The sequence below is a fragment of the Phalacrocorax aristotelis genome, chromosome 23 (genome assembly GCF_949628215.1).
Source record: "Phalacrocorax aristotelis chromosome 23, bGulAri2.1, whole genome shotgun sequence".
NCBI lineage: Eukaryota > Metazoa > Chordata > Aves > Suliformes > Phalacrocoracidae > Phalacrocorax > Phalacrocorax aristotelis.
In genome coordinates this window covers 1,460,607-1,476,559 of record NC_134298.1, presented here as the reverse complement: position 1 = coordinate 1,476,559, position 15,953 = coordinate 1,460,607, and the positions used below count along the sequence as shown (strand labels likewise).

The window sequence follows — 15,953 nt, the reverse complement described above, 5'->3', positions numbered from 1 at the left end:
ATAAGCAAAAAAGTATAAGGTGGTGGACAAGACCAGGAACACAGTCAGGATAGAACATGGACAAGTCTCCCATTTGAAACCTTTCTGAGAACTGGGAAATTGCAACTATTCTTGGAAAGAATAAAATCACACAAGGGAGAACTGCATGGATCAGAGTCAAAAAGGACCACATTTTTAAAAAATCCTCATTACCTTCTTCCAGCTGACAAGAGCTGCACATCAGGAGTAGCTGAACTGGAAAATAACCCCCACAATTTATTATTTTTATAACATCCTTAAATTCCATTTATATCCACCTTTGTTTTAAGAGAATGCATTCTGGGGACAGAATTGGCTTAGTGCAGATGATTATTTGTAATGTTCAGCTGAAATTTTTATTAGCTAGGGCCTTCCTTCAGGCAGCATGTTTTTTCACTTTGAGATAACCTCCTTTGTAATTTTTAGAGCGATGGCAAAGGCAAGCAAGACACCTGTAACTGATCTAATTTCCCTGGGCTTCCTGACATCCCTAGGTGGGCACATGGCCCCGTGTGCCATTATCTTCTCCATGTATCTTGTAACCCTGGTGGGGAATGGCCTCCTCCTTGTCACTGCATTGAGCAATCAGCACCTGCAGACCTTGCTGCATTTCTTCATCAGGTTTCCTTTGTGGAGATCTGCTACACCACCAGCGTTGTGTCAAAAATGATGAAGACTTTCCCTGCCACCAGGAAAAATATTTGTGTTGCCTGCTGGGTGGCACATTTTTCCCCTTCTTCCTGGCTATCGCTGAGGTCATGGTCCTTCAAGAAATCCTTCAGTGTTTGGCAATAATCCCCATTCCATATACACTGATCATCCCTACTTTATAATCCAGCATTATAGCTGCTAGGGCTATCCTCTTACAGTTACTAGGGCATATGTCAATCTCTGCATAGGTTAAATGCCTTTCCAGATAAACCATATTGCATATTCAGCTGCCAGCTGTGCAGCACTGAGACGTGTAAAACAAACTGGTAGATGTGCTTGTGATCAGGGCCATGCTTGTAGTAGTCATCTGGAACTTCTTCCTGTGTGAAGGGGTGAGATTTCTCCTCAAAAATACCCAATCATCTGTCTGAATCTCTGTTCTTTATATGTTAGAATATTGTTAATGTTGCACTTTATTGTCCTTCTAAGATTAGGTTGACTGACTGGGTGCAGACATCTAGCAATATTGTTGAGCATGAACTATATAGTTTTGTAAGCTGCCCAGGAGAAACATGGTTGATGTGGTTACTCCTCCTTTTCTCTTGCACATCTGTTTGAGACTTTCTCAGGAAAATTTTTCTTGCTCTGGGATAATTAGATGGATTACGTTCTAAGGCTAAATCACCTAGGAAATCCTGGTTGCTTGCTGGTTGTGGTGACTGCTACCACTGGGATCCAAGTCCCCTGACTCGGCCTCCGCTGATCCTGATCTGCTGTCTGCTGCCACCACCTTTTATGTGTCAAAGATGACCAAAGGGCTGCAGAACCTGTCCTATGAGAAAAGACTGAAGGAGTTAAGTCTTTTCTCCCTGGAGAACAGAAGGTTCAATACAGACCTCATCCAGTAGTCTACTGCTTAAAGGGTGTCTGCAAAGAGGACAGAGGCTCTCTTATCACAAGAAGCCACATGGAGCATATAAGGGGCAATGACAGATCTCCAACAGCCAGGGACTGCAGTGCTGGGAAGGCCCTGGCCTACATGTGAGGAGCAATGTTAGTGGAGCAGAGCTCAGGCTGGCCCTGCCTCAGAGCACCTGGGGAGCAATGGGAGCTGAATATGGGCAGGGTCATGCTCAGCGTTTGTGCTATGGTTTGGTTGGTGCCTGTCCTGTACTGCCGTGTCCCTAGGGCTCAATGGATGCTTGACCCTGTGGGGCTGCCCATGGGGGTCACACACACACAGTGAAGAGGAACTGGGTGCTGGCAACTGATCTCAGTGCTTGGGCAGCAGTTCTCATCGAGAAGAAGGTGAAGCCTTGGTTTCTGGGCACAGAAAGAAGGTGCCCAGAACCCAGTGAGGTGGAGAAAGATGGTGTCTCTGTCCTGAACAGAGGGCAGGAGGAACATGATTGGAACCTTGCATGGTTCGCAGGGTGCTGTGTGCCTGAGACATTATTTTGAGCCCAGCAATGCCTTCAGGAGTTCCTGAAGGAAGAACAACCCCATGCAAAGGCTTGGCGAGGAGTGGCTGGAAGCTGCCTGGCAGAGAAGGATCTGGGGGTGTTGGTTGACAGTCGGCTGAGCATGAGCCAGCAGTATGCCCAGGCAGCCAAGAAGACCAACAGCATTAGGGATGCTCTGTACACTAATGCCATCTGCCCAGTCACCATCTGCCTGTAAATAGTGGGATGATGGCCAGAAATTGGGGATTTCCTGCAGTGATATGCAGGGAGCTGATGCTTTGTGGCACTCAAGGCCTGCGGAGATGGGCTTACACAGACCCTGAAAACAGAGAGGATTGCATCAGTACCTCAACACCTTCATTGTCTTGATTCATAATTGGGTGGCCAGGAGGCAGATGAAGGCTCTAATAACTGAGCCTCCAGGCAGAAAGACTCTCTGCCTGATATAACCTTTTCCTCTGGGGAAGGCAGTCTTCAGCGCTCCAGAAGTGTATGGACATCCTTCTGCCTCGGCATCGCCTCCTGGCCAAGGCCTCTGATATGCCAAGGATTTTGGTCCTGCCAGTGCCCAGGAATATCAGCCAACAAAAAAGGGCTGAGCATGACCAACAGAGGTAGAATACAGAAGCTGCTGAACACAGAAATGTGTCCCACTGTCATCACAATGGCCCACAGGGATGAAGGGGTATTGTGGTTTAGCCCCAGTCAGCAACCAAGCACCACACAGCCACTCGCTCATTCCCCCTGGTGGGATGGGGAAGAATATCGGAAGAGTAAAAGTGAGGTAACTCATGGTTTGAGATAAAGACAGTTTAATACGTAAAGCAAAAGCTGCGTGTGGAAGCAAAGCAAAACAAGGAATTCATTCACTACTTCCCATGGGCAGGCAGGTGTTCAGCCATCTCCAGGAAAGCAGGGCTCCATCATGTGTAACGGTTACTTGGGAAGACAAACACCATTACTCCGAAATGTCCCGCCCTTCCTTCTTCTTCCCCCAGCTTTATATACTGAGCATGACGTCATATGGTACGGGATATCCCGTGGGTCACTTTGGGTCAGCTGTCCTTGCTGTGTCCCCTCCCAGCTTCTTGTGCACCCAGTAGAGCACGGGGAGCTGAAAAAGTCATTGACCAGTGTAAGTGCTACTTAGCAACAACTAAAACATCTCCACATTATCACCACTGTTTCCAGCAAAAATCCAAAACATAGCCCCATACTAGCTACTATGAAGAAATTTAACTCTAGCCCAGCTGAAACCAGGACAAGGGAGTAACGGCTCTTGCAGAGAGCATTTCCGGACCAGAGCTGGGATGTGGCAGTTGATGTAACCTTAGAGGTCCAGGAAAGCTGCACCAGGCTTGGAGGAGACAAAGTACCACAGAGCAGCCATAGCGCTTTTGGCAGTGCGTTGTCTTCTGGAGCTGCAGTGGCCCATAGGGCCACTGAGTTCATAGGGAATGGAGACTCCATTTTGTGGCTGATACTAATATTAACTACATGTGAATTACCTCAGCCCTGCATATCTCGAGAGCCTCTGGGGCCTGCCAAGTGCTGAAGGACTGTATCTCAACTGCCTGTGCCCATGTGTGCTTGCTGTAAAACCTAGATTGGGTAATGGACGGAGAAGAGGACAGAGAAAAGGCTGTGGGCTGTCCCCTGGTATTATTTCCTCCATATCCCCACTCCTGCTATCCTATGAGGCCATCCTCTGTTCAACTCTCCTGCCTCAGCACAAGTCCATCAAGAGCTTCAGGACATCCTTCCCAGAGAAACAGAGGGGTTACTAACGTCATTGCCCTCCAGCAGCCACAGGCTCCTCACTCAAGGTTTGGGATCCTCATTCACAGAAAGTGATCCAGGCATATCTGGGAAGAGATAAACAAGGCAAAGAGGAAGTAAAGGTCCTAGATGTAAATGAGCAAGGAATGTCTTACACAGCCACAAAGGAAAGGTAACAAAGATAACCCACTACAGTGATTCCTATAGTCTCCTTCCGCTGAGAATGAGAAAGTGTCGAATTCGGTACCCAACATAATGCTCTGTAAAATATAAGTTTTCACCAGAACAGAGGGGAAGAGTTGCCGCAGAAGGAAGGAGGATTTTTTTTTGTCCTGGAGGTGCTCGTTCTGATGGGAGGTGGGGATGTGCAGTCCGCCAGGCACCTCAGCCTTGCAAATCTGTGCAACCACCCGCTGGGCCGCACGGAGCACTGCATGGTGTGGCAGAGGAAGAGGGGATCTGCCCTAGCTATCGTTGCCCTTGGATGTTCTCACTGATTATTCACCCGATTAACACCTGGCTCAGACGCTGGTGCCGTTGGTGGAAGTTTGGGGATTTTTTGATCGTGGGAAGGTTCGTACAGAAAGCAGCCTTCCAGCTCTTCAAGGAGTTAGTCAGCAGGACCCCCTGGGAAGAGGTCCTCAGGGACAAGGGAACAGAAGTGCCGGCAGACCTTGGAAGGTGCATTCCATAGAGCACAGGAGCTCGCAGTTGCCAGGTGTAAGAAATCAGGCAAGGAAGGGAAGAGACCAGTACGGCTGAGCTGAGATATGCTGGTCAAACTAATGAGCAAGAGGGAACCGCGCAAGCAGTGGAAGCAGTGGAAGCGGGGACAGGTAAGGGATGCAAAGAATAACTAAAGGGCTTCTACAGGTACGACAGCCAGAAAAAGAAAGCTAAAGAAAGTGCACCCGCCCTGCTGAACAAGAATGGTTGCCTAGTATCAAGAGACGAGGAGAGAGCTGAGGTACTCAACAACTTTCTTGCCTCAGTCTTCGCTGGTAGTCTCTCTCCTCAACCCTCTCAAGCCAATGGACCGCAGGATGGAGACGAGGGGGCTAAAGCCCCTCCCACCACCTGAGGAACCGGAACATCCACAAGTCTATGGCACCTGATGAGATGCATCCCAGAGTCCTGAGGGAATTGGCTGGTGTAGCTGCCAAGACACTCTCCATGGTCTTGAAAGGCCATGGCAGTCAGGTGAAGTCCCTGGGGAGTGGAAGAAGGGAAAGAGTGTGTCCATCTTTGAAAAGGGTAGAAAGGAGAACCTGGGGAGCTACCGTCCTGTGAGCCTCACCTCTGAATGGGAAGGGGGGTTGCGGACTCTGCGTTACACATAGTCTCTTGGCACTCCTTCCTCTTCACGCTGCTCCCCTGCTCCACGGTGGGGCCCCACCCACGGGAGAAGGTCCTTCACAAAATTCTCCAACGTGGGTCCTTCTACCGGGCTGCATTTCTTCACGGGCTGCTCCACCATGGGTCCCCCACGGGGTCACAGCTCCTGCCAGAGGACCTACTCCAGCGTGGGCTTCTCTCCGCAGGAGGGCAGTTCCTGCCAGGAACCTCTTCCAGTGCAAGCTCTTTACGGGGTCACAGTGTCCTTCACGGTACATCCACCTGCTCCGGGGTGAGGTCCTCCGTGGTCAGCCCACGACCTGAGGGCAGGAAGGGCATGAGTGGAACCTCACACGCTTCGTGGGGCGCTGTGTGCCTGAGATGTTATTGTGCGCCAAGCAGTGCCTCCAGGAGTTCCTTTTCTGCTCCCAGGAGACCACGGATGGATGCCAGGATTTAGAGCACTGCCTGCGGCTGAAGGCCAAGGTCCAAAAGGAACTTTCAAAGTATAACTGAAAAGCATAACTAGATGTTAGCATTAACAGTCATTTGCGCCACAAGGCATCTGCGCAGGGAAGGTGGACAGCTGAAACAAGCCGTGAGGGCCTTGTGAGGGTGTTGGCTTCGCAGGGAGTGTGGCCGATACTAATCCTGACTTGTGCATTACCTCAGCCCTGCCTATCTGGAGAGCAGCTGGGCCCTGCCAGGTGCTGAAGGGCTATATGAGGTCGCTATCTCACCTGCCTGTGCCCATGTGTACCGGCCACGGGCTCTAGATGGCGTAATGCAGTGGAGGGGAAGGTGGAGAGGAGGCTGTGGGCTGTCCGTGTGCATTCTTGTCTTCCCATTCCCCACTCCTGCCGCCCTTTGCAGCCATGCTCTCGCTGATAGCCATTGGCTGTGGAGTAGCCAGGGTTGTCTTTGTTAGCTCCAGGGGAAAGGGCACACACCAAAATCTACTGCGGTGAGTCCCACCCTCCCCTTGCTCCACCTCTTCCCTGAGCAGACTGGAAGAGCTGCCGCAGAAGGAAGGAGGACTCGGAGGCCCAAGCTTGGATGCAGCACAACTTTAATGAGTCCGAAGAAGAAAAGGAGGTGGTTCACAGAGAGCAGCCACAGGGGCAGCCACTAAGATGCGGTGGAGCTCCTGCAGGGTGTCCATCTGCCCGCCCTGCAGAGGGAGGGAGGCCAACAGGTCCCCGCTAGGCTGGTGTGGGGAGGCGGTGACAGGAAAGGTAAAGAAGAGAGAGAAGGGATTAGAAGAGCAAAACAGTGGCCCGAGGAGGTGAATACAGTGCCCTGAAGCTCTGTCTCCTGTCCAGCAGCACCATGTTCTGAGGTCTTGGAAGTTCTTGGCCAAAGTTGTTGCCAGCCGCTTTAGCAGGGTCGACATCTGCTGCCACAGTAGCGGTTCGTAATGCAGGAGAGGTCAAAGCCCCCGGAGTTGATGGGCACTCCATCACAGCTGAGGATGCTGCCAACAGCAGCGGAGGTGGAGGAGCCCACAACGGTGCTCTGTGGGAAGGAGCTGAGGATGGGGCCGGGCAGGGTCACCACCACGGGGGAGGGCTCGATGACGACGATGGAGTTCTGGCACTGCCTGACACAGGGCTCATTGCAGCTGTTGGCCAGTGGGGTCGGGCCACAGGGCGAGCAGGGCTGGCAGGGCTGGCACTTGTCGTAGCAGGACATGTCTCTGGTCCAGCGGTGCACCTGGGAGAGAGGGCAGGGAAGAAGCAGAGCACAGGGATACATGAGGGGCAGCACTGCACCCAACCACAGTGGAGCCAAGGCACCTCCTGGCCCAGCACGCGCTGCCCAGCCCAAAGGCCACGAGCCACCTCAACTAAGTCCCAGCCCCTCTCTCGGGAAGACCTCCTCTCCCCTTCCCTCTCCCATGAGAATCAGTTCCCAGCCCTGGGCTAGGACAGCCCATATCGGCTGAGGCACCCATCGAGGAAAGACCTGATCCTGAAGGAGGAGGAGGAGGAGGAGACGAGGCTTCACTCTCACCTGATTCCCAAGGAGAAGGAGGCGAGAGAAGTGGATGAGACGACAGAGAGTTGGGCTGCCTTTTATAGTAGACCTGCATTGCCTGAGGCCCAGAGGCACCCTTTGGGGAAGTAATAATTTTCTGACAAGCTCACGTCAAATGCGGACCATCCCGGCTAATGGTACGGGCTGTGTCCTGGCTTCCTGCACTGCTGCCTTTTCATTTCCTGGCTTACGCCACGTGCTTTCCCAGATGAAGGCTTCTGTAAGTGCTGGGATGAGAGGCCTGAGGATTTCCAGGATAGAAACACGTCAGCGCAGGCAGAAGACTCAGATCAAGTGCTGGCGGCCTGCCGTGCAGGCAGGTGATGATGTGCACCTGGGTCATACCTGTGGGCTTGTTTGTGGCAAAGTTTGCAGGAAATGGGCATCGCTCTCATGTTTCTTGTCCGGATGCACAAAGGCTCCCATGTGAGAGGTCATGTCACATCTAGCCCCCAGCATCTGCTCAGCAGAGTCCACAGTTGCTGATGTGGACTTGGTGATTGACGGTCGGACTTGGTGATCTTTTGGGGTCTTTTCCAACCTTGACGAGTCTATGTTTTCCTGGCTTGCGTTACGTGAGCATACAGATTTTTGCGTGCTCCCATGGAGGCATGCACGAGCACACGTCGGTCAGCCTGTACTTGTGTGAGCCTCATCATGGGGACGTGCGCAGGTCACAGCAGGGGGACTGTCCCGTGGTGCGTCCAGGAGAACTGCAGAGCAGCACGTTGCCCTTGCCAGAAGGAGCCCATCTGCAGCTGAACGGTGGTGCCTTTGGCCTGGCAGAGAGCTGCTCAGAGAACCAAAATGCAGTCCCTTGTGCCCTCTCGCGTCCTCCCTTTCTTGCTTTACGTACGGGGAGAAAGAGCAAGAAAGGCTGCCCGCCTATGCAGGCCGTTATCCTGGCATTGTATCCCCTGACGAGGCAGTGTTGCTGGTGACTGGGCGGGACAGAGGCTCCTCATGTCCACGCCAATGCCACCACTCAGCCTGGTGCTGAGTGAGGCAGGGCCTACGACCTCGCACCGAGTGGGTACTGGAGTGAAGGGACCAGGGTCCAGATGATGCTCTGCTGTGAGACGTGGGACTGACTTTCTGGGTGGCACAGGGAGAGTCAAGCAGCTGAGGACGCCTTTGGTGTTGAAGCACCAGGAGTCCCATGCTCCCCACAGAAACCTGAATCTGAGGGCACAGCACCTGTGTCTAGGAAGGCAGGGACATGTGCTTCAGGGCCCAATTGCAGAAACTCTGCTGCTGTTTCATGAGGGAGGTCAGGCAAGTTCCCTCTTTGTGACAGAGGCTGCAGGTACCTTGTAAGGGACCTAAGTGCGTCCTCCACCCTAGTCTGCCTTGTCTTTGCTCCAGCTTAGAGGCAGTGTAACCGAGGGCCACCCTTCTCCCTTTGTTGACCTTGCTGAGATCATGTCCAGGTGGTGCTGCTGGGAGGCTTCAGCCAGGCCTGACTGCCCTTCCCATGGGAGCCGCTTTCAAACTCAAGTTCAAGGACATTAGATAGCTGTCATATTAGAGCACTTATTCAAAATCTTTAAGCGTGAGGAATAATACCATTTATCTTAAGCTTATTCAGCATTCCATCCATGCCTTACTGAAGCCTGGACTGGTTCCTCTCTCTTGGAATTCGTATCCCTCTAACTGTGCCTCATACTCCCTTGGACCCACTGCAGCCTGTTTCTGTGGCAAGGCTTTGGGAGGTGGGGGAGAAGGGTGCAGGGGTGCCCCCTGTGAGAAGAATCCAGTGGCTACCGCCATGTCTGACAGAGCCAGTTCCAACCGGCTCCAACACGGACTATCTGCTGCACAACGCTGAGCCCGTTAGCAATGCTGGCTAACACATCTTAGAGAAAGGGCAAAAGACTACACAGGAAATGAGGAATGGAGAGAGTAAACCATTTGAGAAACAGTCCCGCAAACACCAAGGCCAGAGGAAAGGGAGGAGGAGGAGGAGGAGGTGCTTCAGGCAATGGTGCAGAGATTGCTGGGCAACCTGTGGGAGAGACCACAGTGGAGCAGATATCCACATGGAGGATCCCGCGCTGGACCAGGAGCCCATGGAGGACCCCGTGCTGGACCAGGTGGATATCCCCTGCTGGAACTGTGGCCTGTGCAGAGCCCACGCTGAAGCAGGCTCCTGGCACCAACTGCGGGCCCTGGAGGACCCCCATGCTGGGGCAGTCTTATCCAGAAGGACTGCAGGCCGTGGACTGGACCTATGATGGAGCTGGTCTTGAAAGACTGCAGCCTATGGGAAGGACTCATGCTGGAGCAGAGAAAAATGTGAGGAGAAAAGAGTGGCAGGAAGGAACTGTTGTGTCCTGCCACAACGCTCCCCCATTCCACATTACACTGTGCTGCTTGCGGGTGGAGGAGAGAGAGAGCCATGAACGAAGGAGGGAAGTCGAGGCTGTGAAAAAGAGGTGGGCATGGAGGTGTTTTAGAGGGTTTTGGTCTGTTTCTCACCATCCTGCTCTATTTGTAATTGGCACTATGTTAAATGAATCTTCCCCAAGTCGAGCCTGCTTTAAGGGTGACAGCATTTGGTTAGTAATCCCCCTGTCTTTACCTTGACCCACAGCCTTACTTTCACCTTACTTTCTCCTTTCTATCTCCTTCTGTCCTGTGGAGGAGGGAGCGTGAGAGATCAGCCGGGTGTGTTTGGAAGCCAGCCAAGGTCTTCCTGGTTCTGCAACAACTATGGTAATTAGAAGTGCCATGTGTGCTTTTTACATTGCCATGCTTTTCTTTTTTTCCTGCTTCCTATCTATGCCATCAGGAGCAGTCTCTTCCTCCCACTGTTGTTCCCTTCAGAGGACGGTGGGCAGTGATGTCAGGTGGCCTTTGTGCTTGTGTACCTGGGAACCAGTGGCAGGTTTAGAGCCATGGGCAGAGCACAGCTCACCAAACCTCCTGCCGTAGCCTCAAATGTACAAGGAGTCCCCACGGTCTGCGCGGGAGGAAAGCCGTGAATGGGAGCTACTCTGTTGATGACCTGCTGTGCTGGTTTTGGCTGAGAAGGGGTTAATTCTCCTCCGGGGTGGGGTGGGGGGTGGGGGGGTGGGGGTGTCGACAACCTTTCCAGCTTCCCACGCTCTGCCGCGTCGGCGGGAGGCTGGGAGGGGCAAGGCCACGGCCGGGGCGGCTGACCCCGACTGGCCAATGGCATGTTCGTTCCATACCATGTGACACCATGACCAGTATATCAAGGGTGGGCAATCTGCGGCTCAGAGGAGGCATGGCTTTGGGTCGGCGGGCGGTGAGCGGTTGCGTCGCGTGCGGTTTGTTTTGGTGGTTCATTCCCCTCCCCTCTCCCCTCTCCCTTCCCCTCCCCCCGACCCCGGGTTTCACGCCTCTCGTTGTTCTCTTTACATTGCATTTTTGTTGTTGTTTCTTTTAATTTTAATTATTTCACTGTTCTTATCCCAACCCACGAGCGTTACCCTTCTGATTCTCTCCCCCATCTACCGGTGGGAGAGTGAGCGAGCGACTGTGTGGGGCTGAGCTGCCGGCTAAACCACGACACCTGCTCTCTTCAGCTCTTTCTGACTCTGCTAGGAGGAGTCCTGAATGACAACCGGTGACAGAGGAGAAACACCCACTCCCTTGGCTGCCTCAGACCCCCTCCACCTTGCATTTCTTTCCCCAACCATCCAGCCCCTCACTGACTCTCTTTCCCAGCCCGTTCCCTCTCAACGTCTCACAGGCAGGTCAGTGCAGATGATCTCGGCTGTCTTTGTAGGCCCAAATTTCTGAGGTTCAAGCACCAAAGGCTGTTCTCCACGAGCGGTAGGCTTCAGGGGAGGAGGGACCTAGGAGAAGGGGCCCAGTACAGTTCTCTTCTCTTGGCAGCCTGGCAGGAGGCCCTTCTGTGCAAGGCTGAGCTGTGGGCAAAGGCCCTCAGCACTCCCGTGGCAGCCCTATTTCCCCTACGCGCCCAGAGATCTGCACCCAAAGATCCTCTTTCTGAGAGGGGCTGGGGTTGGTGGCCTGAGGGAAAAGAGAAGGTGGTGAGAGAGCTTCTGCCATGGAACTGTTCTTCCCTCGCGCGCCAGGATGGGATTGTACTTGCCGTGAGCTGCAAAGAGAGAGCATGGGCTGTTCTGGTCGGTGCTCTCTCTACAGTACCATGGGAGGAAGGGTCAGTCGCTCACCTGTGTCTTCTTTTAGGCCCATGCAAGAAACCTTTTTTGTCCTGGAGGTGCTCGTTCTGATGGGAGGTGGGGATGTGCAGTCCGCCAGGCACCTCAGCCTTGCAAATCTGTGCAACCACCCGCTGGGCCGCACGGGGCACTGCATGGTGTGGCAGAGGAAGAGGGGATCTGCCCTAGCTATCATTGCCCTTGGATGTTCTCACTGATTATTCACCCGATTAACACCTGGCTCAGACGCTGGTGCCGTTGGTGGAAGTTTGGGGATTTTTTGATCGTGGGAAGGTTCGTACAGAAAGCAGCCTTCCAGCTCTTCAAGGAGTTAGTCAGCAGGACCCCCTGGGAAGAGGTCCTCAGGGACAAGGGAACAGAAGTGCCGGCAGACCTTGGAAGGTGCATTCCATAGAGCACAGGAGCTCGCAGTTGCCAGGTGTAAGAAATCAGGCAAGGAAGGGAAGAGACCAGTACGGCTGAGCTGAGATATGCTGGTCAAACTAATGAGCAAGAGGGAACCGCGCAAGCAGTGGAAGCAGTGGAAGCGGGGACAGGTAAGGGATGCAAAGAATAACTAAAGGGCTTCTACAGGTACGACAGCCAGAAAAAGAAAGCTAAAGAAAGTGCACCCGCCCTGCTGAACAAGAATGGTTGCCTAGAATCAAGAGACGAGGAGAGAGCTGAGGTACTCAACAACTTTCTTGCCTCAGTCTTCGCTGGTAGCCTCTCTCCTCAACCCTCTCAAGCCAATGGACCGCAGGATGGAGACGAGGGGGCTAAAGCCCCTCCCACCACCTGAGGAACCGGAACATCCACAAGTCTATGGCACCTGATGAGATGCATCCCAGAGTCCTGAGGGAATTGGCTGGTGTAGCTGCCAAGACACTCTCCATGGTCTTGAAAGGCCATGGCAGTCAGGTGAAGTCCCTGGGGAGTGGAAGAAGGGAAAGAGTGTGTCCATCTTTGAAAAGGGTAGAAAGGAGAACCTGGGGAGCTACCGTCCTGTGAGCCTCACCTCTGAATGGGAAGGGGGGTTGCGGACTCTGCGTTACACATAGTCTCTTGGCACTCCTTCCTCTTCACGCTGCTCCCCTGCTCCACGGTGGGGCCCCACCCACGGGAGAAGGTCCTTCACAAAATTCTCCAACGTGGGTCCTTCCACCGGGCTGCATTTCTTCATGGGCTGCTCCACCATGGGTCCCCCACGGGGTCACAGCTCCTGCCAGAGGACCTACTCCAGCGTGGGCTTCTCTCCGCAGGAGGGCAGTTCCTGCCAGGAACCTCTTCCAGTGCAAGCTCTTTACGGGGTCACAGTGTCCTTCACGGTACATCCACCTGCTCCAGGGTGAGGTCCTCCGTGGTCAGCCCACGACCTGAGGGCAGGAAGGGCATGAGTGGAACCTCACACGCTTCGTGGGGCGCTGTGTGCCTGAGATGTTATTGTGCGCCAAGCAGTGCCTCCAGGAGTTCCTTTTCTGCTCCCAGGAGACCACGGATGGATGCCAGGATTTAGAGCATTGCCTGCGGCTGAAGGCCAAGGTCCAAAAGGAACTTTCAAAGTATAACTGAAAAGCATAACTAGATGTTAGCATTAACAGTCATTTGTGCCACAAGGCATCTGCGCAGGGAAGGTGGACGGCTGAAACAAGCCGTGAGGGCCTTGTGAGGGTGTTGGCTTCGCAGGGAGTGTGGCCGATACTAACCCTGACTTGTGCATTACCTCAGCCCTGCCTATCTGGAGAGCAGCTGGGCCCTGCCAGGTGCTGAAGGGCTATATGAGGTCGCTATCTCACCTGCCTGTGCCCATGTGTACCGGCCACGGGCTCTAGATGGCGTAATGCAGTGGAGGGGAAGGTGGAGAGGAGGCTGTGGGCTGTCCGTGTGCATTCTTGTCTTCCCATTCCCCACTCCTGCCGCCCTTTGCAGCCATGCTCTCGCTGATAGCCATTGGCTGTGGAGTAGCCAGGGTTGTCTTTGTTAGCTCCAGGGGAAAGGGCACACACCAAAATCTACTGCGGTGAGTCCCACCCTCCCCTTGCTCCACCTCTTCCCTGAGCAGACTGGAAGAGCTGCCGCAGAAGGAAGGAGGACTCGGAGGCCCAAGCTTGGATGCAGCACAACTTTAATGAGTCCGAAGAAGAAAAGGAGGTGGTTCACAGAGAGCAGCCACAGGGGCAGCCACTAAGATGCGGTGGAGCTCCTGCAGGGTGTCCATCTGCCCGCCCTGCAGAGGGAGGGAGGCCAACAGGTCCCCGCTAGGCTGGTGTGGGGAGGCGGTGACAGGAAAGGTAAAGAAGAGAGAGAAGGGATTAGAAGAGCAAAACAGTGGCCCGAGGAGGTGAATACAGTGCCCTGAAGCTCTGTCTCCTGTCCAGCAGCACCATGTTCTGAGGTCTTGGAAGTTCTTGGCCAAAGTTGTTGCCAGCCGCTTTAGCAGGGTCGACATCTGCTGCCACAGTAGCGGTTCGTAATGCAGGAGAGGTCAAAGCCCCCGGAGTTGATGGGCACTCCATCACAGCTGAGGATGCTGCCAACAGCAGCGGAGGTGGAGGAGCCCACAACGGTGCTCTGTGGGAAGGAGCTGAGGATGGGGCCGGGCAGGGTCACCACCACGGGGGAGGGCTCGATGACGACGATGGAGTTCTGGCACTGCCTGACACAGGGCTCATTGCAGCTGTTGGCCAGTGGGGTCGGGCCACAGGGCGAGCAGGGCTGGCAGGGCTGGCACTTGTCGTAGCAGGACATGTCTCTGGTCCAGCGGTGCACCTGGGAGAGAGGGCAGGGAAGAAGCAGAGCACAGGGATACATGAGGGGCAGCACTGCACCCAACCACAGTGGAGCCAAGGCACCTCCTGGCCCAGCACGCGCTGCCCAGCCCAAAGGCCACGAGCCACCTCAACTAAGTCCCAGCCCCTCTCTCGGGAAGACCTCCTCTCCCCTTCCCTCTCCCATGAGAATCAGTTCCCAGCCCTGGGCTAGGACAGCCCATATCGGCTGAGGCACCCATCGAGGAAAGACCTGATCCTGAAGGAGGAGGAGGAGGAGGAGACGAGGCTTCACTCTCACCTGATTCCCAAGGAGAAGGAGGCGAGAGAAGTGGATGAGACGACAGAGAGTTGGGCTGCCTTTTATAGTAGACCTGCATTGCCTGAGGCCCAGAGGCACCCTTTGGGGAAGTAATAATTTTCTGACAAGCTCACGTCAAATGCGGACCATCCCGGCTAATGGTACGGGCTGTGTCCTGGCTTCCTGCACTGCTGCCTTTTCATTTCCTGGCTTACGCCACGTGCTTTCCCAGATGAAGGCTTCTGTAAGTGCTGGGATGAGAGGCCTGAGGATTTCCAGGATAGAAACACGTCAGCGCAGGCAGAAGACTCAGATCAAGTGCTGGCGGCCTGCCGTGCAGGCAGGTGATGATGTGCACCTGGGTCATACCTGTGGGCTTGTTTGTGGCAAAGTTTGCAGGAAATGGGCATCGCTCTCATGTTTCTTGTCCGGATGCACAAAGGCTCCCATGTGAGAGGTCATGTCACATCTAGCCCCCAGCATCTGCTCAGCAGAGTCCACAGTTGCTGATGTGGACTTGGTGATTGACGGTCGGACTTGGTGATCTTTTGGGGTCTTTTCCAACCTTGACGAGTCTATGTTTTCCTGGCTTGCGTTACGTGAGCATACAGATTTTTGCGTGCTCCCATGGAGGCATGCACGAGCACACGTCGGTCAGCCTGTACTTGTGTGAGCCTCATCATGGGGACGTGCGCAGGTCACAGCAGGGGGACTGTCCCGTGGTGCGTCCAGGAGAACTGCAGAGCAGCACGTTGCCCTTGCCAGAAGGAGCCCATCTGCAGCTGAACGGTGGTGCCTTTGGCCTGGCAGAGAGCTGCTCAGAGAACCAAAATGCAGTCCCTTGTGCCCTCTCGCGTCCTCCCTTTCTTGCTTTACGTACGGGGAGAAAGAGCAAGAAAGGCTGCCCGCCTATGCAGGCCGTTATCCTGGCATTGTATCCCCTGACGAGGCAGTGTTGCTGGTGACTGGGCGGGACAGAGGCTCCTCATGTCCACGCCAATGCCACCACTCAGCCTGGTGCTGAGTGAGGCAGGGCCTACGACCTCGCACCGAGTGGGTACTGGAGTGAAGGGACCAGGGTCCAGATGATGCTCTGCTGTGAGACGTGGGACTGACTTTCTGGGTGGCACAGGGAGAGTCAAGCAGCTGAGGACGCCTTTGGTGTTGAAGCACCAGGAGTCCCATGCTCCCCACAGAAACCTGAATCTGAGGGCACAGCACCTGTGTCTAGGAAGGCAGGGACATGTGCTTCAGGGCCCAATTGCAGAAACTCTGCTGCTGTTTCATGAGGGAGGTCAGGCAAGTTCCCTCTTTGTGACAGAGGCTGCAGGTACCTTGTAAGGGACCTAAGTGCGTCCTCCACCCTAGTCTGCCTTGTCTTTGCTCCAGCTTAGAGGCAGTGTAACCGAGGGCCACCCTTCTCCCTTTGTTGACCTTGCTGAGATCA

At 54.2% G+C, this 15,953-nt stretch overlaps 2 protein-coding genes and 1 pseudogene across 2 annotated transcripts; all 3 read right to left on the bottom strand.

The window, feature by feature from the left end:
* Positions 1-659: 659 nt before the first annotated feature.
* On the bottom strand, positions 660-5,388 carry LOC142068096 (cyclin-Y-like protein 1; annotated as a pseudogene).
* Positions 5,389-6,623: 1,235 nt separating this feature from the next.
* On the bottom strand, positions 6,624-7,301 carry LOC142067819 (feather keratin Cos1-1/Cos1-3/Cos2-1-like). Its single transcript, XM_075116787.1, has 3 exons — positions 7,244-7,301; positions 7,122-7,124; positions 6,624-6,940 (listed from the first exon to the last, which is right to left on the bottom strand). Exon 3 carries the CDS (start codon positions 6,936-6,938, stop codon positions 6,624-6,626), a length of 315 nt encoding a protein of 104 aa, XP_074972888.1. The 5' UTR covers positions 6,939-6,940; positions 7,122-7,124; positions 7,244-7,301.
* A 6,569-nt stretch (positions 7,302-13,870) lies between these two features.
* Positions 13,871-14,548, bottom strand: LOC142067841 (feather keratin Cos1-1/Cos1-3/Cos2-1-like). The gene is made up of 3 exons (XM_075116816.1): positions 14,491-14,548; positions 14,369-14,371; positions 13,871-14,187 (listed from the first exon to the last, which is right to left on the bottom strand). Exon 3 carries the CDS (start codon positions 14,183-14,185, stop codon positions 13,871-13,873), a length of 315 nt encoding a protein of 104 aa, XP_074972917.1. The 5' UTR covers positions 14,186-14,187; positions 14,369-14,371; positions 14,491-14,548.
* Positions 14,549-15,953: the final 1,405 nt, after the last annotated feature.